This window comes from Vidua chalybeata, chromosome 1 (genome assembly GCF_026979565.1).
Source record: "Vidua chalybeata isolate OUT-0048 chromosome 1, bVidCha1 merged haplotype, whole genome shotgun sequence".
In the NCBI taxonomy this organism is placed as follows: Eukaryota; Metazoa; Chordata; class Aves; order Passeriformes; family Viduidae; genus Vidua; species Vidua chalybeata.
This window is the reverse complement of record NC_071530.1, coordinates 84,239,776-84,267,449: the sequence shown is the minus strand read 5'-3', so window position 1 is coordinate 84,267,449 and position 27,674 is coordinate 84,239,776. Positions and strand designations below refer to the sequence as shown.

General features: G+C 36.7%; 1 protein-coding gene across 2 annotated transcripts in view; it reads left to right on the top strand.

The window, feature by feature from the left end:
• Positions 1-27,674, top strand: part of COBL (cordon-bleu WH2 repeat protein) — a 155,629-nt gene that overhangs the window by 83,296 nt on the left and 44,659 nt on the right. For both annotated transcript variants that reach the window (XM_053957926.1, XM_053957917.1), the window contains 2 exons: positions 19,858-19,996; positions 22,940-23,110. In XM_053957926.1, coding sequence (XP_053813901.1) covers positions 19,858-19,996; positions 22,940-23,110 — 310 coding nt within the window. The remainder of the gene's footprint in view (positions 1-19,857; positions 19,997-22,939; positions 23,111-27,674) is intronic.

Here is a 27,674-nt window from a genome sequence, read left to right as displayed (position 1 = left end):
CTTTGAAATAGAACTCATTTATAGACACAGCTGAGGAGAAATAACAGAATTTTTCTAGCAACACTTGTGCAATTTTTTCCTTGAAATTTCCTTTTGAAATTCCTATGTAAATATTTTTATAAGGTTTCTTTTGTCCCCCAGAGTTGCTGAGATTAAGGTAAATAGATCTTTTCATACAAAAATACTATGGCATTTTGACTCATAAGTTTATACAAGTATGGTAATCACAGACTACATTATTCTGCCATTCTCTTTGGCTGATCTCCCTGCAGTATGGCATTGAGATTCTAAACAATAACACTGCAAATCTAAACTCTCCTTAAACATACTAACATTTCTATTTTCAGTATTGTTGCAAATAGGTTAAAATGCTGGTTTTCTGAAGCCATTGGTAGAAAAGTCTGTATTTTATTTTTTGCAAGTAGTATGCAGTACAGTATCAACTTTGAATTCTCTTAGTCTGAAAGAAAATTATGGTGAAGAAGGGAAGCAGATGAAGATTGTGTCAGAGGATTTTCCATAAAAAAGTTCATTTTGGGGAATAGAAATGTCCTTTGTAGCTGACAAAGTCAGTGAAGACCACAATAGAGGTGCTAGAATATATTTGGCTGCTTTTTTTAAGTAAAGGACATTTTTCTGGAAATAATGGCATCGGTCAAAATGTTAGAAAGTTATGGTGAGTTTTGAAAGCTCCCAAGCTGAAAGTTGCTCAAATGCTGCCATGTACTTTTAACAGGAATGGAATAGAATTTAAATAAAGCACAAGTTCCATAAAGCAATCAAAAACTGAGGGAAGAAATTAATTATTCAGTATTATGGGGCAAAGTAGCAACGGAGGTATTGTTTATAAGCAAACCCAAATAGTTCCATTTTATCTACGTGCAGACAAGCCAGTTTGCTGTGAAAATAGAGTAAAAAATCTCAGGGTATAAGTTTATTTCTTTAGTTTATGGGAAAGAATTAGCACTGATCTTTTTTTTCAAGGAAGGACGTCAATTCCTTATTAATGGACTTCCTTCCATAAAAAGATAAGATGTTTGTTTAGAAAACTTTATTTATGTGCAACTGTTACTAACAGGAAGATCCTGCAAAAGGGGAACATGTTTATTTCCAGTGAAGCTAGCACACTAATACAAAATGAAAAGGTGGTATTCTGAACTTTGAGAAGATTTTTTCTTTTTATCTGTTTGGTTCCATAAAATTGTGTAGGAAATAAAGTACTGTAAATGCTATGAACACCTGTAACTTTCCAACCCAAAAAGCCTGTTATTTTTAACCCATTGTTATGTTCCAGGTATAAATGATTCTTTAGGGTTATATATATCTCATCTTCCTGCCTAGTGGTTCCAAACAGAAATTTCCATGTGTATGAAGACTGGGGTGTTTTAGTTTATGATGTACATTTAGATTTTCTCCACTCATTTTTCTGCATAGGTGACTTATTGCATTATAATTTTACTGTCTTACAGCTTTTGTTCATGTAAGGCTTAGGATAATTTATCTCCTTGTGGATAAGGCCCCTGCAGTAACTTTATTTACTTTTTAGTGCAACAACATTAGTTTTCTATATCTATTTAAAGTTAGTGTTCCCCCTGTAATTGTTTTAAATCTACCCTAGAAAATATTCATGTGTGTTCAGAGTGTGCTGAACAGTAAGTAGTTTGCAAAGGAATGCAGAGTCAGAGAAAGAAGTCTACAGATTTCTTCCCTGGAGAGTTCACCCATTTTTCTTAAGCATCTTCCAAATGATTCTATTTAGAAAAATGAGAAGTCACACAAAAAAATAAATCTTCAAAAGGCTAGGGTATATAACAATTCCAGGACAAAATGAGGAGGTTTGATGCTTATGAAGCAAGGAGGTCATCTCCTTTAAGTTGCAACACAGGGCCCACACAATTCGAAGAGCAGAGCAAAACAATGTAGGGGTGAGTTAAAAGTGAACATTCTTTGCAGTCTCTGTTGTCTGTCATAGCACTCCAGAAGATGTGCTAGCAGAATTTCTGTCCCCCCCCACCCCCAAAAAAGCATGCACCATATTGAGAAAATATAAGAGAAAACCTGTATGAGTATGACACTGTAGACAGAGTATGCAGAGAAAAGCCACAAGTGAAATCTGACAGAATTACAGGCATCTCCTTAGAGGCTTATTCAGTGATCTGTCCCTAAAAGAAATGTGTAAAAGAAGTGTGTTTTTCTTGGAAAAAACACCCTTTTGGAAGAACCTGAAAGAACTGTGAAACTGAGTTATTTGAGTCTCTAGGAAATCAAGAGTATTGTGCACTGGCAAATTAGTTTATGGGAAGAATTAGTTTTTTTGGTTTTTAACATATATGGGAAAATAAAAGACTGAAGTGAGGGATATGGTAAAGTTGGCCTTGGGCTTTTCTTCAAGAGCTTCCTCTATAAAATGCAATGGTTTATTCAGAAGAAGTTCATAGGGTTCTTTGGAAACAGCATAGAGTTAGATGAGGACCCTTCAGTGCCTTTGTGAGTATAAAAGCTCTGGTATCAACTTCAAATGTCAGAAATCCAACTTGTAGACTGTGAGCTGTGTGTTATTTCAGCTGTTACCATTTTCAGAACAGAAGAACTGTAAATGTAACAGGAGGCATCAGGGATTTGTTTTACTAGTCAGTCAAATTCCTGTACTAATAGAGCAATATACCAGATACAATATTCTACCATTTGTGTCACAGACTTTAGTTGTTATATGGCAAGGCAGTACACTTAAATAAAAAAATGTATTGATGTTTTTAGTGCAGGTGAAGAACTGGACTCACACTTTTAGAAGGTTGTATTATAAACCTACAAAACTTTCAGATTTATTTACATGTTTGTGTCATCTCCTGTATGTTGCTATAGACAAACTAATGTGTATAGCATACTGTGGGTTTTTGCCCTACTTTTTACATTCCTCTCTTCTCCATTTAGATCTCAAAGTTGGGTTGCTGAGGATGGTTGTTGACTCTGAATTATTGGTCAAGACCATATTTTAGAGTAGAATGCTTGCACCCAGTGTTTGATCAAGGCTGATATTTTCTCACCAATTATAACTTACTCATTGAAGAGTTTTATTCACCTGAACAAAATGGCAAGAGAGCCAAAAGAGGATTACTCTAATCATTTCTGGCAGTTTTCTTTCCCATTGTCCATAGTTAAAATAAACCAATTCTATGCCTAGATGAGAAGTTTGGCTTTAAAACAATTATTATAATGTAAAAAAATGTAAATGAGATTTTCATATCTTTCCTGGAGAAAATAAGATACACAAAAATTTTGCCAAATGTCTTGCTTATGTAGAAGATATTTTCAGAAAATGCTATGTTTTTGCCATCTTCATTGATGATCTCTTATACTGACTACCATGTTGGGTCCTCCCCTCCCCTTCCCGAATTCAGTCCCTGAAGTTTCAGTTCTTAAATTTCTCTTTTGTATGTGTGCATGCTACAGGTGTGGACTTGGAAGCTGCTTGGTATGTGACCCATGATCTTCCTTAGAATTAAGATATATTTTTAAACAGTTGCCAAGATTTTTAGAAATGGTTAGTTCAGCTGTCCATAATTAGGAAGCTGATTTTGGAGCTTGATGTTTTCTGAACTTTTAAGATGTCAGAAGCTACATCTGGTTGCTCAGCAACTCGGTATCTGGCCACTGTGATTTTAATATCATGTTATTTTCCAATGTGCCACCTTCTGTCACCAAAGGAATTTAAATTGAGGTTGTTAATATAAAAATCTGAGCAAAGCAAGAATTTCTTTCACTAATGTCCCCGCAGCATGGCAGGGTTTTTTGCACAGTCATCTTTCATGCATTTTTGCATAAAGTGATAACCACTCATCCACCTTAATTCTGTATAATCTAATGCCATGGATTTGTGGTTAGCTGGCTGCGAGGATAATCTTGATTGATATGAAATCACACTGTTACTGTTGTTCTCCTCAGGTTTTCCATATGACATATTTCCCTGTGGCTGCAAATTAAACCTTAAAGCCATGAACACAAAGCATCCTGTAGAGCAGTGTAGAGTAAGTTCTTGCCATGTACATCTGTGTCAGTATGGATGTCACCAGTAGAGCTCTCTGTCTGTGTGCCCTGTGAGTCTTGAACCTGCTTTGTCCCTGCATATTTCTAATAAATCTGATATTTCAAATAATAATACTCCTGCAGTTGGCTTTCCCTCTGAGAAACAGCCAAGTCTTTATGAAGAACCTGTGTTTGTGTGGATGGCAGCTTTTTTTTTCTTCACAAATTTTCTTGGACTATGAGACTTGACATTTTTTAAGAGAAGCATGATGCCAGAAGTCACTGCAGTTGTGGGAAATTGAGGGACACAAGAGTCACAGCTGAATGAGAACACCTACCACAGCTTCTTCCAGAACCGAGATATATTATAGCCAGCTGTCCAAAACCCATTTAATTAACATCACTTATAGAAGCACAGTACTCATACCAGCTTCTTTCATCTACTTCCTCTTTTGTGCATCTGCTGTAATTTATTGTTGTCTAAATTTTACTCTGGTCAGAGTCCTGTGTCCCAAAAGGAAAAGTTTCAAATTAGTTTAGATTTACCTGGTTGGTAGATCCTATTTTTTATAGAAAGTATTGCAGTCATACTTGGAGGGGTTTGGTTTTTTTTACTGCAGCAGGATACATTTACGCTATAGGTATTTTCTTCCCTTCTACCTTGTACTTTATTTCACTTCTTCTGTATAAGGTGCAAGATAATGAACAGTTTGTGGGAGACATGTGACAGATGTATTCTGTTTTAATAAGAAGCCCAGAATCCAACAAAAGGGTGGATGGCTTCAGATTACTTATCTCCCTTTCATAGGTTACACCTAAACCAGAAATGTCTACTAGAAGTCAACAAGATATGAATGCATGCTTTTTTTATCATCTTTTAGAGAGGAAGGGAGGTTTCTCTTGATTCAAAGGTCTTCAGGGTGAGGTCTTCTCAACCTTTTTCTTATGACACATTTCCTTTCTTCCTTAAGTGTACTGTGAATGTATTTTTGTTTGACTTTGTGGGTTTTTTTGGTTGTTTTTTTGTTTTTTTTTTTTTCTTTTCTGTGGAGCATCCAGAAGTCTCCTTTGAGAATAATAGATACATTTTTTCACATTCTGAGGAAGGATGCAATGAATCAGATTTTGATGTAGGAAAAAGCTGTTTTTCAAAATGTGTATTTTATTTCTACAATCTACTGTATCTTCTAGGTCACTTCTCAGGTTTCTGTAAGTTCCCTGAGAACGTGAAAGTAGGATTTATTCAGAAGGAGGAAGAACACTTGACTGACTTTTTAATTTGTTTAAAATGTTGATTTAAAGTTAATTAATGACTGAGTTTATATGCCTTTTCAGTTGTTCTGATTTAAATTTTCTTTTTGTGCACAGAGGCCTGAAATGCAAATACTGCATGTTATTTTTAGAAGTGTCTTTGCCTTTGTTCGTTAACTGAGGATGTCATGAGTGTTAGCTGTGATCTTCTCCAGTCTTTGTGGCAGACTTGTTAGAATGCTCAGGCAGCGTGTGATATCTCTCAACAGCATTTTTCTGATGAGGGCAGGGAGGATACTGAATCTTTAATAAAGATGTGCTTTCTCTGGAGCACTGTTCAAATGCCCAAGTTATGTAAGCCTTAAAGAAAGAAAATAGGTTTTTGTATTAGAGTTTGGATATTGGGTGCTGGAGTGCACTTTTTGCTGCTGTATGATGCCAAATTAAGGGGCTGAGGACTTCTTAGATAATTGCCATGGGGCAATATTTTGATAAGGTCAAAGAGTAGCTGTGTCTCTCTGTTGATACAGATAAACAAATAATTATTGATAAACCAATTAAGAATGGAGATAATATTTGTTTCATTTGTTTCTGTGTTTCACATCAAATTCATGTAGCAATTGCTTATTTTGGATATACAAGGCTGTAAATACTGCATGGTAATTACAAAAATTTTACATTAGGCTTTTAGTATCTATTTTTTTTGCACTTTTCTTCCAGTCATTCTGCCTGAAATTTTAGTTAGAAGCTAATATTTTTCATTGATGCATTCTATAGATGTTGAGAGTTTATGGGTATCATGGGGTCTTTTTCCTCTGTTCATAGAACCATATAGAAATAATTTATTTGGTCTTATGCTTTGGCTAGAGTCTTTGGCCTGTTAGTCTGGGATAGTAAAACAGTTAAACCTGGCTTGACATTTTTCACAGGTTAAATGGTCTGGCACAGACAGATAATGACCATCAAGCTTGTCCAATAACATAGATAAGGAGTGCACTTCAGATCTTTGTCTAAGCAGCATGTTGTAGTCCTTTGTCTGAGCAGCAGGTGTGTGAGGTATTCTCAAGATAATGCACCAGAGACTGTACTGCTATCTGAAATAGGAAAGATTGTGTAAAATAACTGTGTCTGTAGTAAATCTCTTTCTACTATGACAAGCAAAGAAATAGAGGAAAAAAAATTACTGAATAATACTGCTAAATGCTGCCAATGCCACATTCTGGCATGAAGAAATTTGGAGAAAACAGGTGAAAGATATAGTTGCTGTTTGGAAAGTGTAAGAGAAATAAAAAAGAAACCCAAGCCTCCTTAGGTGGTTTATGTACTGGCAAAACCACTGGAAATATAATAGAGAATTTAACCAGTTGACATCTTTGTAAAGATAGCGAATAGGGTAAATGAAGCTTTTGTAAAAGAGAAACCCTGCTTTACAACTCCCTTACAGTGCTCTTGATGCATTCAGCAAGCAGATGGGTGTGATCTGGTTGATACACTCTGTCTGAGTTTCCACAAAGCTTCCAAGTTCCCTCATCAAGAATTTCATAAGGAAACCAAGTCTCAGTTTCATAATAAATAAGGTCATCTTACTCTTAAATAACAGACGCAAAAGAAAGGAAAAGAGAGATTGCAGGTTAGAACTAAATGATCAGCTCATCTAGTGATGAAATGTTGCAGAAGCCTTGGAGTATTTGACCATCCATGTTGATAATATAAAGAAATGACCTGAATAAGAAACAGCGAGAAATTTTGTTGCTCCTACTTGAGTTATCTAGATAGCAAGGACTAAGACTCAGTATGAAGAGCAACAGTTAGAAGACCTTATGAGATTGAGTGCTGGGAGCACTTGGAGATGAAAGTAGTTAAATTCAGTGTGGGGAAGGGTGAAGTGATATACATGAGAAAAGAGCACTCTTAATTTTTCCTAAGACCTTGTAAGATGCTGATCTCTCTGCTGGCAGTAACTCATTAGGAAAATCTTAGGATCAGAAGACAATTCTATTTGAAAAAAATAATCTCCAAGCTCAATAGCAATCAAAAAAGCAAATCCAATTCAGAGCATGTTAAGAGAGGAAAAGTGGGTAAAAAACCAGGCAAACTCCCAAAGTCAAAGCACATGGGTCTTCATTGACTTGGTCAACCAAGGTTGTTATGGACACTAAAAGTTTACATAGGCTTAAGAGGAGATTGAACAAATGCTGCAAGGATGACAAATCCATTATGAATTTTGAAAGATAAATCACATCAGGAAGTCTCTAAAATGAAGGTGGTTGGTAGCCACAAAAGTATTTGGGAGAAGGTAGTGTTGAACATACCTTTCCTCTTCTTTTGCTGTCCTGTAGGTACCTGCCACAGTCTAATAAAGAAGCCTGAGCAGAACTCTTGATCTAACACATGCAGCTATTTTTGGAGAATACTGAAGAAAGTCATACCCAAATAATTGTCTCATATAATCTGATATCACTCCAGAAAAGTCATTGGCAGCATTCACAATGACTTCACTAGGTCTTCTTATCAGTGGTAATTTGATGACCAGAAAAACATGTTTCTCATTAAAAACAGAAACAGCTGCCTCTGATTGCTGTTCCCAGTCATCAGTCTCTTTGTTTTGTGCTCCTAAGTGCAAAACTGCATTTGCAGAATGAGACTGGAAGTTTTGCCAGTAAATCATAAGGCCAATAAGAATTTTGCAACACTAAAGCAACTTGCCTGGTATGCATTTTATGACTTGGTAGTGTGACTGCAGAATCACAGAGTCCCACAGGACTCTGAGGATCATATTTGCAGGCCCCTTGGGCTGCGCCTCAAAATACTGAGATGTACTTATACAGCTCATATTACAGGTGGCTGGGAGCTGTATGGGTGATGTCCAGTGGACTCTACAGGACACGTGCTTTTCACTGACAAAATAAAAAGCAACATGAAAGATGTGATCCCTTTGCATTTCAAATCAATATCTGATCCAGGTGCATGCCGGATATATTCTCTAGTTTGCAGGTCCTCTGAGAAAGGAACTGTTGAGACACTTCTGTCTTGTTCAGTGACGGGGCTATTGTTTCACTTAGAAAATGATGATATTTCTACCTTTCAGGAGATAGGAAGTCAATCTCTTTGGGTGTTCCCTCCGCCTATCCACTTTTGGCAAATATATTTTTAAGAGTGTATAAGGGTGGAGCTTTTCTTAATGACTTTCACTTAATGGCCTTGTCAAAAAAGCCATGTACAAACTGTTGCCCTTCACAGACATAAAATTTTGTGATGACACACATTGTTTTATAGAAACAATAGTCTCTGTAAGCAGTCATAAACCTGAAAGGCTTTATGTATTTCATATTTCCACTGGAGCTGAGCCTGGCTAGTGCTATCCTATTGTAGAGACCATTATCAAGGTGTACAGATAGAAACAAGAGTGAGTAGTAAAAAAACCTGTGGTCTTTTAAATGCCCTATACCATGGTAAATGACTAAGAAATTAAAACTCAACAATTAATTTCCAGTTTGAAGGTGTTTTGTTCATTTTTAAAGAACTTTAAACATGACATTCAGTTATCTGAATGAGAAATAGCCAGACTTGTTCATGTCTTACAAAACAATAATCAGATAGCAAACATTAAGCCAGCTGACAGCACATCAGATAATGTTTGCTGTGCAGTTTGGATGCTTAATTTAGCTAACAGCTGCACTTTGGTTTGGATAAATGATGCAGGCCCAAATTAAAAGAAAAGAGTAAAGTGCAATGATGGCTGAAGGCTTATCTTGCTGTCATGTAAAGCATGAAATTTAGGAAGGCTAAAAAAAGCTGCTAGAGAAAGGGAGTAATTTGTATTTCTTTTTATGATAAAAACAGCTCCAAAAATTAATTCTGGTGTATGCGCGCTTAAACACATTAATTTGTTAAAAGTAGTTATTATAAACTACAGCTTAAATGATGCATGCAGTGTAGTGACTACTTTCTCAACATCTCCAAAGAGTATCAGTTAGAGGTATGTTGTACTTTAATAATATATTACAGAATTTTCTGCTAAAGAAATTCCGTTGTTTCAGTCCAAATTGCTACCCATCCTCCTTACTGGTCCTGATGCTCAGCTTTGTTTTGCTGCGCATTTATTTACTAACAGCATGTGTCTCATTTAAAAAAAGAGTGGCAGAAAGTGTTTTTATAACTTTAGGAAACTCTTTTTTTTAGGCAGCCAACTTATTTTCCAACAGCTTTTTTGTCCCTCCTTTTCTTTCAACTTTTTTTCCTGTAATTTTAAATAGAGTAAGGTATCACAGTGTGATGAATTATTTAAAAGGAGTCTAAGCTTTCTCAGTCAAGAAGCGATTAACTACAATTGGTTATATTTTTTCCTGAAGCTTGGCCAGTAAGAACTAGGCACTAGTTCCAAATTTCAGTAGAGGTTTTTGTGTTAGCAAGAAGGTAGAACCTCTCAGAAGTGCAGTTGGAGATAAGACTCATTTTGCAGCACCCCTTCGAGAAAATCTTTACTCACATAATGTTCACAGTCAATTAACAGGTTTTGCACCAGAAGAATTTAAAATTTTGAGGTCTGCTTTAAAATTATGCCTTTTTACATTGTAAGAGGAATCCACTGTGTGGGTTTTTGCAGTTTCAGAAATAGGTTTTTTGCAACTTTGTCCAGGAAATAGAAGCAATGTCAGTTCAGCTGTGATTCAAATTGTTTACCTGCTTTAGCTGAAGGCTGGACTTTGTGAAGTGATGAGTGCTTCACAATTTGACTTGGATAGGCTGTTATTTTAGAGGGGTTGGAGAATGTATTGTAAAATTTTGTAAGATTCCTCCATGGTCTATTTTCCTGTTGTTTTTTGAAAAGTACTACAGTCCTGCACTCTAACCTGTGTAGCTATAACCTCTGAATTGACATCAAAGTTGGAGTTACCTGCATATATATGCAGGAACACAAGCAAGGTAAGCTTACAGTGTCTTTACTTTACAATTTAACGTACATAACTTAATAATCATGCAAAAATGCAAGATTTGTTTGGCAGGAGGACTCCCATGTTTTTTTTCAAGAAAACATATGTCTTGAGAGTTGAATCCTTGAATTATGTGCAAGAAGAATTCTTGGAATAGTCTTTTTCCAGCATTGATAGCATTCTTGATCTTTTGCAATAATCCAGTTGCTTCTGGCTGTGAGTTCATGGTTCAGTTGCCAACTGTTTCTGAACAGACTATACTACCTGCCTTAGGAATGATACCACAGCTTACCATCTGGTGAGATAATGATAGCATCACTTGACCTCCACATGTGGTCTCTGTCAAGCACTTCATTGAAAACTGGCAAGACATTAGGGCCGGAACATGCTGTTCTATGCAGCCCTAAATTTTGGCAGGGTTGCAACGCTCAGTAAGTAAACTTCATCTGGCTTGCAAGTCTCAGACAAATAGAACAGGCTGATGTCATCGTAAGCTTTAGCTCTCATTAAAGAAGAAAGTATGTGTCAAGTAATTATGAGGCTTTGTTGAGCATGGTATTTAGGGGAAGTTAATAGACAAAGATTATTTTGAGCAGCAAGACTTCTGAAGAGCTGGCATTCAATGAGTGATGAAAAATGACCCTAGCACTGTGCTTAATTTAGAAACTGGGTTTGCATCAGTTTTCAGACTTTGCTTTTAACTCCACCTTACATAGATCCTAAATTTAAAAGGTAAAAAATTACAGAATAGAAAAATTAACAAAGTAAATGTGTGCTGTGTCAATCAGGGTTAATTCTATGGCTTAATAGCATAGTCATTGTTTAGCTATTTAAGAAAATAAGGGAAAACATCACAGGTATAATAAAAAAAAAAATTGTTCTCTGCTACTTCAAGCTATTTTTCACAGAATCATGGAATTCTTAGGGATGGAAGGGACATCTGGAGATCATCCAGCCCAACCCCCCTGCCAAGGCAGGGTGCCCTAGAGCAGGTTACGCAGGAACATATCCAGAGGGGTTCTGTCCCAGACAGAGTGACTCTACAACCTCCTGGACAACCTGTTTCAACGCTCTGCCACTCTCAAGGTAAAGTAGTTCTTCCTCATGTTGAGGTGCAATTTTGTGTGTTTCAGTTTATGGCCATTGCTCCTCATCCTGTCACAGGGCACCACTGAAAAGAGTCTGGCACATCCTCTTTAAAGTTGCCATAGGTCACTTGGAGAAATAGGGACCTCTTTTTTTTTGCAGCATGCCTCTCTTAATGAGAATATAATTTCTCACCTCCTGAGACCCAGTAGGCAACCCCTGAGTCCTGCTTATCTCTATGTTGCTGACACTTCCAGGTGTGGCTAACAAGCAGTGTGCCATGATGGGTTCCGCAAACAAGTCTTCATAGCAGAATCTATTTGTAATTTTGGATAATAAAATTTGACACTTGTGGGCAGTAGCTTGATGTAGAGCCATGTTATGCTACAGTCCTAGTAATATATCTAATTGACACTGTGGTACCACTTTGTTCTTCTCCCCTCTTCATGCTTTTAGGTTGTGGAAATTGAGGGGCTTTTGGCTGGTGTTTGTAGGTACTGGAAAGAACTTGACTTGAGTGGGAATTTGAAGGGGGCAGTGGGAAGGCATGGCACAAACAAGGTGATTATTAAGGGTCCCTTCTAACCCAAACCATTCTGTGGACCTACCGAATCAGAAAGGAATCAGAAACTATCACTTGACTTACTGCCTAAACCATGTTTCCCAGGCATTCTATGTGTCTGTGGAAGGAGAAGGCTGATAGAAGGGGGTAGAACACTGGAAATAATCAGATATGTTTTTCTCTAAATTGAGAAGACTGCTAAGGTGATTGCCTAGGACTTAGTGCTAAGCACTAGAAATTTAACTTGGCTATCTCTACAGAAGAAAATTTAAAGTCTAGGGAAAAACCTAAAAGATCCAGGGAAGTATGTCACTTATTGGAAGTAGAAAGGATCATGTTCTTCTTGCTCCTTGTCATATGTTTGCGTGAATTCCCTTCCACGTTCTAGCCCTAACACATTTTAGGCTACAACACATCCTATTTGCAAAAAATTGGAAGAAGATGCAAAATAACTTTTGCAAATCTTCATGGTATCTCTGAGATTTTTAAGGACAGACAAGCAGATCATCCAGTCATCCAGCCTATAATCCAGGATGTGAGACTGAGAAAGGAAAGATAATGTATAAAATTCTTAGTCTAATGCATTTCCAAAAGGCAGTCACTTAAGAAGATGACATTGATCATATCAATTTCATTTATGAAGTTGTCAGAAGAAATATGAACTGCACTGCTACTATGCATCTTACACTCTTATTAATGTTCGTTTGTTTTGTTAATAATATAGTTCTAACTAAAAAGATGTGCACAAATATGAGATTAAAATCTGGAGGTTGATTTTGCCTTTTTTTTTAAATTCTGTAGAGGAGAAATTAATATTGGTAGCAAATCAGTTTGTGGTGGCTTTAAAATGTGATTTTGAAGTTTGGGGGGTTCTTGTTGGTTTTTTTCCCCCCTAAATGAAGACATAAATGAGGAGAATTACATTGTATTCTGAGAAACAGAGGAAGTTCAATTCTTTGCCAAAGCAAACATCCGCAGACTTGTGTAGTCTACATGTTTCAATGCATGTGAAAATATTTGGTGTTGTAGAGCGATTTCCTTGAGTGGAAATAATACTGCAGCTAGAAATGAGATTTTGCAAAGAAGGAAATCACAGCTATCTTAGTAACTTAACATCTCAGATTTGTTTATGGATAGTTTCCTGTCTGACACATTTAACTGAACACGTTAAAGGGTTTAAAGATTAGAATGGCATTAATTTTTAACTGTCCTTGACGGTGACATTTCACAAAGGGTGTGTTCTATAAAAACAGATGGAAAAATGAGCTTGCCCCTTCACCTTGTACTGGCTTTCTTGTGTTAACTGATTTAACTTTCTGTCACCAATCAGCCAAGTATTCAAGGACATACTTGCCTTTTGTCTTCTTCGTTTTGTGAATAAAATAGCACAAGAACATAGAAATTTCTATAAAATCCAGTGTACTAAGATTTTATCTGTTATTAAGACTGAGGCGTTTTTGCAGTCAGAGCTTGATCTTTAATAATCAATATTAAATTCTGTTATAAAATTCTGTTTTACACCAAAGTTATATAATTAAAAAATAATCTGAAATTAAGCATTATAGGCAAAATTATGCAAAATATTGCGATATGTGATTAAAATATTAATGGTAGGGTTATTTTCAGAAGGCAGATGCAGTTTGCACTCTAGTTCTAAGACAGATTTCCCACAGTGCCTGAGTGCTTCCAGCAGCAAAGCAGCTCGGAAGCTGAGGCAGGGAGTACAGCTTCTGCTACAGGAGTACAGCTGGGCTACAGGTGAGACAGACACCTGCAGAGCACAAGGAAGCGCGGTTTCAAAGTCAGGAGGAAGCCCCCTAATAGAGAGTGGTGATATCAGGACTGAAACATGGTTATCCTGCTCCTAGGGTTGCTTGCACTTCTTGTGGACTTAAACTCAAGTTGGCAGTAGCTTCTCCAGAGTCTCCATCTACATCTAGTAGCAGTAGAGTCTCCATCTACATCTGTTACCCAGGAGAGCGATGTGTCCAGAGTTACACAAGCTGTTGGTCCAAATATCAGTCTTGTTATCCTGGCATACTTACTCATATGGCTTACTTAAAGCTAAGTGAAACACATGTTTTGATGTGAAACACAGAAACAAATGAAACAAATATTATCTCCATTCTTAATTGGTTTATCAATAATTATTTTTATTCATTTTATTGCCAGGCTTTGAGATCCAACACATCAACATGAATGGAAGTAAAATGACCAATGCAGAGAAACTCTGCTAATTTCTAAAGTGTAGTTATTCCTATGCTTTTTACCAAAATGACAAGTTTTCCAAATGATAGCCTCTTTAAAAGTCTTTCAATGTGCTAAATTTTTTATTATCTCTGTGTCTGTTGTTTTGGTAATATGTTGTTGTATTGCATGGTATCCTAGTAAGCATTTTAAATAACCCACACAAATGCATTCTGCACAGTAAGGACATGCTTCTGGGAGACATCGGGCTGCTCTCTTTGAATGCAGTTTCTAATATACTTCTATTTTAGTGCACTTGTGTAGTTATGGATTAAACATTCATCTTTTAATCAAATGAAACAGAATACTACCCAATAAGGAAAGAAGGTAGAGAAGTTCAGTGCTGAATAGACAATTTTATTCAATGTAGCTTAAAGTGGTCAGCCTCCTTAGCTCAGTTGCCCAGTTTTGAGAGCTCACGGAATTTTCCTTTGTCAATGTATGCCAGTGAAAAGACTATTGATGTATGACCTGTCCAAAGAATATTAGGCACATGAATAAATGTTGTATAAGACACATTAATGTTCAATTGGGACTTCTTGTGGTTTCTGGTGCTAGGCAGGTTGAAACATCTGTTGCCGTGTGAAAATGCAGAATCAGCTGGGCAGGATAGCTTTTATATCATCAAGTTTAGTGGAGAGATTAATGTCTCCATTCTGCAGCTGAAAGATTTATTTGTCTGATTTTCCTAGAACAGCTCTTCTTGGATCAAAATATTTTCTTCTTAACTGCTTTAAGTTATGTCATAGTAATATGTCTTTAAATCTAAACCCATAAATCTTACATACCAATGTATCACTTGTCTTTCATAGAATATTATAAAGGATTAGTGTAGTTATATCAAGAGTTTAAAGCCAATTAATGAAACATGTGTCTTTTTTTCTTTTAGAATTCTTGTAAAATGGCCCTTAATTATTTGAAGATTTCTTAATTTTTTTTTGCAGGGGAAAGAGGTTTGAGATGGTCATACACACATAGTTTGGCATGATACTGTTGTTAGTTCAGTTACAGGTTAGCTCTGGGGTTTTTGTTCTGTTTGGGTTGCATTTAAACATTTTTGAAATTCAGTAGACACTCTTACCCCACATGATATCATCATCAGCAGGTGTATCAGAATCTGGCTCACTTAAATCCGAGTGTCAGTGTGGGATGATGGAACCACTTTGTAATGAGGGTGTGCTGGTGTTTGAATCCATGTGTCCTTTTTCCAGTTCTTTTTCTTTACTCCTAAAAATACTTTCTGTAGTCATTCAGTGTTTCCATGAATAAGACAATTTGTATACAAATTAGCCAATTCCTCTATAAGACAATAAAAGGTCCTGATGTGTAACATTGCATAAAAAGGAGAAAGAAGTAAGACAGCATAAGAAATTTCTATATAGCATATATCATATGCTATAAATTTTTTTATTTGCATATGTGCAACAATAATCTGACATCCCTTAAAAACAATCTTTATGCCAGACATTATTCTATTGCTGATACATCTGTATCATCTGTAGCTATGTTGTTTGACCAGGAAGAACATTGTTTTGAGGAAAATTTTGTTAAATATTGAGACTGGAAAATTCTTAGGTTTTCAAGATTTTTCCCTTTCTATGGCAAAATGATAGGAATGATAGTAAAAGAGAAAAATCTGTTGCCATAAGACAAATGTTTCTTGCAATGTTTATAAAAATACTGGAAAGACTGGTTTGGATTTGGAAACACAAACTATGCTAATTAATGATGCAGTTTCTGGCTTACAAAAGGAGACTCAGTTTTAGGAGCCGTAAACCTGCAGTGAATTTGGGCCTAGTTGGGTCTGTGGATTAAAGAAAGTTGGCATTGACCAGATGATTTAGTACTTTTATAAATAAGCATTTCTGTTAGAAAGTTTAAAAGGGAAGGACTGACAAATACAAAACCAGTGTCTGGCCTGTAAATAGAGGACAAGCAAGGCCAAGGAGTGGAGCTCACACTGGAATTCTGAGAACCTCCTTGTCTTTGAATGCTTGATGAATTTTCAGTAGTGGTAACTTTTGTTTCCTTGGGCCTCCTTTAATATTGTTTGTTACTTTATATTCATTGCAATCTGACCCAAAGAAAATACTGGACTTTTACACATAAGGAAACTTAAACTCAGTTTACACATGCACTCTTACAGTGTCCACAGATTGTTTGCAAGTAGGGTGACTGTGAAATGCTACTGATGGAAAATTTCAAGCATTGGCCTTGTAGGATTGTTTTCTACACAATTTTGACAAGTAACCTCCCCATGATGTTGTTGTTATGCTCTAAATATATTCTCAAATCTTATCTAGAGCCCTCAAATTTTGTTATGTTGAGCTTTCACAGTAGGGAAACACATTCAGCACATTGCTCAGATATGTTGTCTGCAATATTGGAAGTATTTTTCAAAGAGCATGTGAGCCCTGAATGTGATGGTTTGGTTTGGTTTGGTTTTATTTTAATTATTGTGTGTCTTATCAGTAGGGGAAAAGAGCTCGCACTATTTTTCAGATGTGGGTCATTTTGACCTCTTTTATTCTAGCTCACTTCATGGTATTAATTACAGTCAGAACTTAATGAACATCATTTCAAATTATGTATTTGTTGTAACAGGAGCTGATGTAATAATTTCTTGTTCATAAATATAGGTGAAGCACAAGTGCTAAGACTAGGAAATATTCTGTTATACTCAGAGAGGGGCTCCTGTAACAAAGTTTCAATGGGAAATTACTCCAAATAATGTTGTTAAGGCTTGATTTCTTTATAAAAGAAGCAGCCAGCCATAACAAATTATTTTCGAGTTCTATTGGGTTTGTATATACAATTGAAAGAAAGAAACAGAATGTTCTTTGTGTTTTTTCCATTTACGCTTAGCCTCATCGGTTTACCGAAATTGGAATTAAAGAAAAGATACTTTTAACAATTTTTATGACCTGTTCTTGAACTAGATACTTCTTATGTACTTTGTAGCATGTCTGGCTTTAAACAGGCTTTTCATCTTCTTTATGGTGTTTGTGAAGAATACTGCACTTAGCTGACAGTATAATAAAAGCATTTTTGTGTGTGTATTTCACCAAACTTTCATTATTGCAGTCGTGCACTAGCTATTTCCTAGCCTGTTCTTTAACTGCAGCAGCGTGATCATCCATACGTCTATCTAATGTTCCTCAGAAGATTCGACTGAGTAAGAATCCTTAGAGCTGAAAAAGATAATCTGGCTTCTAACAAGGATCCTTTCTTCATAGGAAAGCAGTTATGTGTCTTTGTGGGATTTGAATATACCAAGCTAACATCCTTCACTCATCTGGTACTTGGAGAAGGGTGATTAGTGATCTCTAACATTTTAAGTGGGAAGGCACATTTCCTTACTTTGTGCCTTGATTGTCAAGATTTCCTAGCTTTATCATTTAAATCACCAGTCCAACCAATTTTTGTCCTAAAATAAAATGACCTTTCATTCTGGAGAGGGAGAAGTGAAGGTGGAAGCTGCAAAATGCCATTAAACAGCTGCAAAAGTCAAGCTTGTACTTGTGAAGTGTTGTGAAAGTTCAGATGGTGCCTGTCTCCCAGGTGATTTGAGTTCTCCATAGCTACTGAATTTTGCAGTCTTTGTAGTAATCAAAATTACCACTTTAATAATTTTCTTTCTTTTTTTTTTTTTTTCCTGTAAGATAGTATCCTGAAGAATCAAAACGCAGCATTAAGTGCCTACATGTTGTTAGTTATTTAAAATGCAGGGTGGAAGAATGTTTTGTTTTTTTCAAATTGTGTATTTGACAATTTCTTCAATGGAGAAGAATGCAACATTAGGTGGCTGTTCTTGGTGTAATTCCCCTCAAAACCAAAGCCTGATGAGTCTGTTTCACTAAATGGAGTTTCCCATGTTTAGCTCAATATTGGGCATTCTGTTTCAACTTCAGTTAGTTGTAGTTAGTTTCTAATCACTATAGGCAGTTTCTCTGTCAGTGGAATGTCCCATCTTAATATGGAGAAACACTATAACATTGGGCAAAAGTTTTTCAGTGGAGCTCTAAAATTTTGCTGTATCTGTTTTGAGAATTTGGTGTGATGCTCTTTTCTGGGTATAAGTCCAATGTTTTTTAAATTCTATGAAATTTGGTGACCAAAATTTAGGTCCACAAAATTGCTAATTACTTCTAACATTATTTCCCATTTACTATGCCTACCTTTGTCTAGATTCACTTCACTGGCTTTAGTCCTGAACTGTATCTGGTGGAAATTTAATATAAAATGCTGACATAATCCATGACAGTAGGAACTAGGACCAGGACACCTTTCTTTCCCACCCTTGTTTGGAGTGAAGCTGCAGCTCATCCTGGTTGCTGTGCTCTATGTCCAATGTAGTTACTACCAAGTTTCTCCCATGTAGGACAAAGGTTCCCCAAGGGGTGGAAATCGTTCAATTGTTTCGTGGCGTGGTGGCTAAAGTGCAATCCTCAAAGGTGGGAACAAAAGGGCTCTTTTGTAAAAAAATAAGATCCTCCTGAATGCTTTTAAAAAGGAAGGCTAAGAGACTCTTTTCATATCCTTATCTTTTAGGATAAAGTAAAATTAATTTATGCTCAGATTTTTTTACTCAACGTAGGAAAGGAAAGCTGTAAATGAGTGTTTTTCCTCTGAAGTCTGGTGGTAGATTTAAGCAGTGTGAAGCTACCATTTGTTTAATAAAATCTCCCTCAACAATTGTATTTTAAGGGTTCATTAATCCTCTGGATTAAAGGAAATATTATTAATATGATTGTTGTTATTTTTATTTTTATTAGTTAGACCTTTGAAATAGTAGAAAACCACTCGCAGTTCTGCATATTAGGTACAGAAGTATTGGGATAGACAGAGCAGTTAAATCAAAGAACTGAAGACTCCTTTGGAGGAATACCTAGCAGCATGTTATATGTGTGCAGCCACCATTACTTTCTGCCTCAGCAAAGCCTAGTATTGACTAGTGTTGTCAGTACCTTTCAAATATAAAAATTCCACAGATCTTCCTACATGGTTTTATTATTATTATTTTTCCAGAAAAAGGAAGTAGAGCTAAGTTCCAACAAGCTACAGAAAATATTGTGCAACCCAGTGAAACCCAAGTCATTTGTAATAACATTTTTCATATTTTTAAAAGCAGCATAGACAGTAAAGAAGTCTTGGCATAGCAACCGGCATGTTGCAATTATTGGAAGCCAAAGTGTTACAGACCTTCAAAAGCAGGTCTGTGAAGTCTGGTAGGCATGAATAGAGTACAGTGTGATCTCATATCATCATGCAAGCAAACAGTCAATTCTGATTCTTCTCTCAAAAGTCCTTAGACAAGAATTTGAGAGGAAAATAAAAGAAATGAGAAAGAGTTTATTCACTATACATGCCAATTGGAGTATTTAACCATAATTTAATGTTTGAAGAAACCAATGGGAAAAGAAGATCATGTTATGGCTCAAGCTTAACAACACATAGTGTCATACTCTGCTTTGCTGAGTGTTGGGCTCTCCAGTTCACTTTTTCCAAAACCATCAAATGCCTACCAGACTGGTATTTCTGCTGTGACACTCATCAGCTGTTCTTGTCTCTTTCCTTTTCTGAGTGTAATATTACTGTAATTCTTTAATCTCTGGTTGTCACTATAAATGCTCATTATATATATACTGTGCTGAGAAATTAGGTCATATGGCAAACACTTTTTTTTGTTGTTTTTGAAAATTTACAACATCAACAAAATATATCCTTTACTGTACTTACTTTTAACTTTGTTAGCTATCACAAGGAGCATCCCTGAATGATTTAAGGAAAAAGAAGAGGCGTGCCCCTCTTCCACCAGCTGCGTCTGCTCCACCCACTCCTGCCATGCCAAACAGGACAGAAGACAGGGAAGACAAGAGGAAGAGCACAATGGGTGAGAGGCATTCTTTTCTCCTGAATAACCCTATTCATGGGCTTTAAATACTCACTGTTTGAAGTTGCCTTAATTCTGTTATGCTGTGAGTTTGGAAACTTTTGTAACTTGGGGAAAAAACTACGTTTCTCTGCAGAATGAAAGTCTGGAAATAAGTATTTCTATATTACCTCCTTTTTTTTTTTTTTTTTTTTTTTTTTTTAATGGCACCATTCAGAGTACCACAGGGTAGTAAAATGTAGATAACACTCATCAGATGATTTGAATATTTGTCACAAATTTTATATTCAAAAGCACTAGCCCTGAGCCTATTCTGCACCTTGAAGGTCATGATTGGTTTGCTAGTAAATGGAAATACCGAAATAGTAAATGGAAATTCTAATAAATGGAGATAGACCAGGCAATACTGAATGCATCTGAAGCCATGACGTTCTGCTAGGACCAAAATACAGTCAACTTGGTTCAGTGTTTCCTCATGTTTCTAAAGCCTGAAGACATTTGATTTTCATATAGTCCTTCAACAGTTTGATGTCAACTGCCTATATAAAGAAAAGTTAGGGTTTTTTTTAATTTCATTCTCACTTTTGTTATATATCACTATCTGTTGATCCTTAAGCTAATCAGTAGAAGAAAAGAACTGATGCTCTCAAAGGAATGCCATACGTACCTAGACTCAGCAAAAGAAACTGTAGCTTCAGTTGCATGTGGCACCACATTTACTCACAGAGGAAAACTGAAAAACATTCTCCCAGGCCTCTGTTCTTATCTGCCTGGTAGCTTTGCTTGAGTGAGGGCACCAGGATTATGCTTCTAGCAAGCAAAGTGATTTTATAATGGGTCAACTTATGAGATAATGACCCTGCATATTGAAACTCATTTTTCAGTACATTAAGAGAATCATTCTTCAAGTGCCGTAATGCACTCAGTGCACTTCAGTTCATGCCTTTGACCTCATGTTTCATAAAATGCCTAAGACATACAGATATGACATTCTGTCATACATAATTGCTTGCATTACAAATGCCTCACAGTTTAGTAAGAAACCTCTTGGCTTTGTTCCAACATTTATTTTCAGTAAATGCTTCGCATTTAGTGCCTCAGCATTTATGTAGCAGCAGGAATCCATTATCATGTGACATATTCAACTCCATTGACAGCTCTTATTTAAACTGTCTAAGGGCAGTGTTATTGCTGAGCCAAATAACACAGAAGTCTTCAGTAAATTGGCTTACTTTTAATCACTACAGAGGTCACACTCTACTGCTTCTCATGCTTTGCCCTACTACTGGACACTTTTTGATGACATTTGTTGCTTTAACTTTTTTATAAGTGTTCTTTTTCTTTTGTATTGGTGCTCAAATGTTACAGATGAGATATAGCAGAGCTACTTCTAGTCTGTTCAGTACTGTGTACATAAGTGCTTGTTGGAGTGCTCTGCTTATGTAGGGTTCTGTAGTATCATTTGCTTTAATGGAGCCTTATTATTTTACACTGACAAAGAACTCGTCCCACAGTAGCCCTGTCTTCAGTGTGTTTTGTTTTCTGCTACTTTCTTGAATGAATGTGTTCATTAACAAGAAAAAATGTTACAGCCAGAGAGGGTTGGTAAAACAGCCTCTCTTCAGGGTCCTTACAAGAAAACAATGAGAAAGCACAGATGGCTCTGAAAGCATGAGAGAAAAGCTGTGAAAAAAGCAAGACTCTACTGAGGGGAAAAAACATGCTGCAAGAAATAGTCAGTCACACGATGGAAAAAAAAGTATTAAAGATACCTGTGTAGCTTTCAATTATCCATGTGAGTCAAAGCAAAAGATCCTATCAAAAATATTCTCAAACTGGCAAATTCCCTGTAGTATTCCATACTGAATCAGTTATTGTGACACCGAAATACTGTGCCAAATTTCCTCAAACCAGTAAAAAAGGGGCTTGCACATTTGCCAGCATTAAATTGTGTCTCTGGAAGATACTCCTCTGGAAGCTAGTGACTCCTAAGTGAAAAATCATAATGGTTTAATCTTTTTTCTTCCCCCTTGGTGCTGCTTCCCTTCTCAGCCCCAAAGCACAAGCCAGAGAGTGTAGGAACGGATCAAACCAAACATCTGTCTCTGCCAGCATCCATCTTCAACAATGACCACAGCACATGCTTGAGGCAGGATATGAAAGCAGAACAAGCAGGTAGTCATGGTTCCTCAGTGCACCTTCAACCTCTAAGGACTTTCCAAGTAACAGTAGCTCAAGTTCTATACACTACCAGCTGGCAGTGGCTTTTTTACATTGAAAGTTGTTCACAGAGTGCAGCACAAAGACGCATGTATTTCTTTAGTTATTGCACATAGTGTTGAAATAATCCCCCCCCACAAAGTTATGAGCATTTACTTTGATAGCTTCAAACACTATTTTGCAAAAAAATAATTTAATCATCTGCTTCTCTACAATGTCAAAATAATGAAAACTGACTCAAAAAGAAGAGCAGAAAAGCCTGTAAGATACCTACTTCAAAACAGTGACCTAAGACTTCTTCCTCTTTCTCTCAGAAGGAGTCAGGAAAATAGTCACATAAAGTATCTGAGGTCAACAAATTCAGGCAGTTTGACACTTCAGAAGATAAAACAAATTTTTCACATTTTCTTACACAGCTTTTTTCAATTTTTTTTTAGTTTGCTTAACTATTTTTCTCCGTCCTTATGCCTGCCAAAACCAGAGATTTTAACTGGTAGTTGTAATGTACATGTATGTGCTGGGCTCAATTCTGGTCCCACTGCTGTTGGTTTAAGACAGACCTTTTCTTTCTCCCTTGATTATTTGGATGTAAATAAGAGCAGAACTAGATCCAGAGAGATTTGGATGTGGGTAAGGGAAAATCAGTGTGTTTTTAAAAAATAAAAATGAACAGAGTGATCATTATCTTGCAATGAAGTAACAAGTCAATTGATCCCCCTGTAGGTGATGGACGGCAGGTGCCACAAAAGCCTCCTAGGGGCACCACTCGTGGTCCCCCCCAGTTAGTGATCCCCCCACCCCCACCTTACCCTCCTCCTGGCAGTGACATTGTGGATCCAACAGTGTGTTACAGAGAAGCAGATGTTACAGCACCAACAGAGCTGGTACCTAAACGTATGTTTGAAAATATATGTATTCGCATTTCCATTCTTTTGATGATTACTGTCAGGGTAGATTTTCCAGACTTTCCTCTCTGCTCTTTAGACATCCGTGTCTGTTTTTCCCCCTTTTTCCAGCCTGTTGTCTTTCAAAATGCCCAATGCAGTGTAACTAATTAATATAAAGTAAGCAAAACACTTGCTTGGAGAGAATTTTGCACGCAATACCTGGTCATTGTACATTTTAAAATAACCATCAAGCTTTGTTGCTTTGTTCAACTGAAAAAAAAAAAATCTTTTGTCTTTTATTAATTCCCCATGTTTGGTTTTCTGTACTAACAATTTTTTTGTCTCCCCAAAGATGAGTTCCTTTGAGTCAATGGGTCTATCAGTCTAGGTTGAAAACTACAGTGTCTTCCTTAAGAAAAATTAAACCATTTACAGGCACTGTATATTGTTAGAAGCCTTCCTGTCCTAATGGGTACATCTTTCTTGGCATCTCTGAGTAGTCTTTTGTGTGCTCTTCACCTTGGGGCATAACAGTTATCAGACAAAGCAGTACAATATTTTTCACATGCCCATGTACTTGTGAAAAGCATGTTTTCATGCTGCTTTTTCGTGCTTATCCATTGACTGCCTTTAAATCTTTGTACACAATCCAAGTCTTTGATCATGTATTATGTTCCCTGTGGGCTTGCCCTGCACACCCATGTAGAGCTGGTAAAAGCAGCAAAGCTCTGCACATTATGACATCTCATGGATGCACTTCCTTTGAAGACTAGGAGGCTGTCTCCTAACCATGGAATAGAGAAATGTCTCCACTAACTACTAATTTGACAGATGATCTCTTTCCAGGACCTTTTGTTTACCAAAAGTACTCTGCAGGTTGCAGTTACTCTAATACATTAGTGTGGGTGTGTTTGCTGTTGATTACCAGCTAAGTCTAAAGTACTATTTGTCAAATCTGTGCTGAGGAGATACAAATTGTTAAGTTTTATTGGAGCTAACAATGGAAATTAAGGCAATTATACTTACAGAAAACCTGAATTTTATTGAGGATTAACCGTAAGACATCTTTACCAGCTTATGCACAGAAATCATATCATACTTAAAATCTTCTTTTTGTTCTAGATACCATCAGCTTTCCTACAATGTTTTCTTTATTAAAAATCCATTGAGGCCTTCTTTGCATTAATGTTTCTGCTTCATTTGAGTTTCTATCACTGTTATTTTGCAATGCTTTCCTGATCTACCTTGCTGATCAAATACCCTTTAATCAATGCAGCCCTGATGTAATCAGTGTGATCATTTGCTCTTAAACAAACACAGTATCTCAGCCAAAAGGATTTGATTAAGCTTATACATAGAAACATAACGTGAGTTTTTATTGTCCTCAGTTTACTGAGAGCAAGAGCTTAGTGGGTACTTATTTTAGACATAAAGCATCAGTGTTGGAGAGGGACAAGTTTTAGCTCTGTAATTATGCTTTGTCCTACCTAGATAAAGATAAGTGTGTAGATTTACACAAGAGAAATGTGTATAGATGTACCCATGAGAGACAGCAGCACGTAGGACAGATGCTAATTACATTGCCTAATGCCGTTCTGAAAGGTGCTTAGATACCCTAGGGATTGAGCCGTGTAAGAACAATGTTTTGCAACGATGTGTTTTATTGCCTGAGAACGCCTCAAGCAGTGCAAATAAGATTTGGGCAGTAGATTCAAAGAACAACAAAATTTTCAATCTTCCTAACTCTAACCTCAGTAAATGTGTTTTCTCATAGAATGAGGTGGGGAGGATGAGAAACTGCTGATATCAGGTGTTGTTAAAAGATATGTTTTTTTCTGAAATCACTCTCAAAACAGCTTTCTCTGATAATAATTGTGGTCTTCCTTTGCTGGGTGGGTGACTGTCAACAGCAGTGTGTGTTCCATGAGAAAAAATTCCCATTTATAAGTTAAAATTCTGTGATCATGTGGAGTTTAAATTCTCACTCCTTATGATCTGCCACTGTCTGTGAAGGACTGTCCTGCCTACCTGCCTGCCTCCCTCCCTCCATCCCTCCCAGCAAACACACAGTTGTCTCTTTGTGCTTTGGGAGACACAGGTTGAAGGATTTTCATTTCATAGAGAGTGGTGGCAGTCATTGTTCATTGAGTTTTCCAGATTTATGTGGAGTGTAAGTAATTAATGAGTATGGCCTTTAGTAAGATACTTGAGCTTTTCTGTATTAAATGGTAAAAATCTCTTCCACAAACAAGGATACAAAAGTTCCTCGCAGTTTTTGCAAGGAATAAATATTTTTATTCTAATTACCCAACATTTTCTCTAACATTTGGTCTGGTAGAAACTTAGCTGCATGTTGTGTGCACATTTAAATTGATGTGTTTATGGGATCCTTTCTCCTTCCTTATCTTACTAATCAGATTGTTCACGGCCTGATTCTAAGATTGACTGTACTTTGGGAATGCAGAGATGGAGATTGTTGCATGGTCTTTGGTTATGTCACATTGCTTGTGAAGTTCCAAATGTGTGAGTTGATCATAAGCTCTGTGCTACTTACCGGAGGTAAAGAATGTACATAGTGAAAGACTGCTGCCTTGAACTGTCAGCCAGCTCATTAGGGTAAATTCAGTATTCCTATGAAACTCCACATTAGCCCTTTATTTGGCTAGTCATGAACTATCATTAATATATGCAGTAAGAAATTAAAAGCTCTATGGGAAAGAATATACTATATACTCTACCTTCCTGTAGAAGGAGATCCTGAAGTTAAGTTTTCACTCTGGCTCTGGATAAAGTACTATGAACTCAGGGCTTACACTGGGTAAGGACTTGACAACTGATTAATTTGTAAATTTCAGAAAGTGCGCTGTCTTTGAAGAAATGAAATAATGATTTGAACCTACCCTTGTTTTTAACTGTAGATCAAAATAGTCAAATATCCCTTAATTAGAAGGTCTTTAAGGGGTGAAGGAGTGGGTACACTATTTTCTGTAGATGACATGTGTATTACTGGTTGATGAATAAAACCAGGTCAATTTTAAGGTACTACGAGAACAGAAATGAGCCTTGTCTATATATCTAATTGTTAATTTTTTTTCATTTATATCACTGATATATGAACAGGTAATACAAGCCAGTTGGCAAAGGCTATGACAGTTTCACAAACAGTTCAGTCATATTTCTTCAGTCACCTTAGATATATATGTAAATATATATATATATATATATTTAGTCTTTCACAGGACTAGATGCTAAGAGTTGGGTTTTGTTAGCTTGAAGCAAAAATGGGTAGAAACACAGAGGAAACTTCACTCTTTTACACGTGGCTTTAAATCAGCTGAGAACTGAAGGCTGCTGTGCAGGGAATTTTGCTGGGCTTGTCATGCTACACTGCTTCATAAGGCATGTGTCAAGTGACCCAGCCTTCTCTTTCTCAGAGGTGGTCTTTAAAGCAAGTATGCCTGCGGGTGTGGCTTAGGAGGCCTTTATTGCCATCACTATTCTTACTCATTCAGGCAATCTGAGGCTAAAGAATGAAGTTGAATCTCCAATATCATCTATCTTGCTCCTTCTGGAGAATTAAAATTCAGGCCAAGTAGAGCAGAATTCACAGACATATTGCGTATCAGTAAGTATTGTGTTTTTAGGATTGAGTTAGCTTATACATGAACCCAGGCAGTTAGAGCAACTGTGGAATTCCAAATTTTAGCACGTGCCCATGCACCTACACCTCCTTTGGGCATCTGATTCTTTAATGTTACTAAGCATGCTAGCCATTCTGCTGACTGACCTACACAATACTTATAATTTTATCCTTTTTACTCTTTTCCCCCAACAGTTTACTGTTGTGCATCATTCCCTTCATACTCCAAGCGTGTCTGACAGACCTTGCCTCCTTCCTATGACCTTCATACTTCTGAACCTCCTGTTGCCTCTGCTACCCTGATTCTTCTGTTGCCTTCCTTCCTCCTCTGCTGGGAAAAAAAACCCTTCTTTTTTTTTTTTTTTTTTTGACTGAGATTTTAGCTTTTCTTTTTAAACTTGCACATTCTCTTTAATTACTATTGATTATTTTTGGCTGTGGTTCATACTCATTTGTGAGATGTATGCTCCAGATCTGAATGGTGTGTTATATAAATCTATATATCAGCCTCAGAATGATTATCTGTCTTTCTTTTCCGAAAGATTCTCTTTATTTTGAGCTATGGTTTGCTTTGATTTGGTGTTGCAAAAGTGTGTGCTCTGGGGACAGGATGTCTTACTTTCCATATTTTTTAAAGTTTTAATGAAAAGTTTCTAAGAACTTTTTTTTTTGTTTTTTCTTTCTGTTACCCTAGGTATAAAGTTTTGTATTCCCTATTTGCTCTATTTTCCTTTCATTGCATCTATTTTGTTCCTTTGGAACAAAACTAGTACTGGGCATGGCCTAGTCAAGTTGAAGTGCAAGATTCTTTCTGTATCTTGGCTATCAATCAAGCTGTCAAGGCAAAAGAAACAGGAAGATCTGTTGCATCTATAAGGGGCTGAAAAGGAATACGGAGAACCAATACCAAATGCACTGATTCATATTCTTT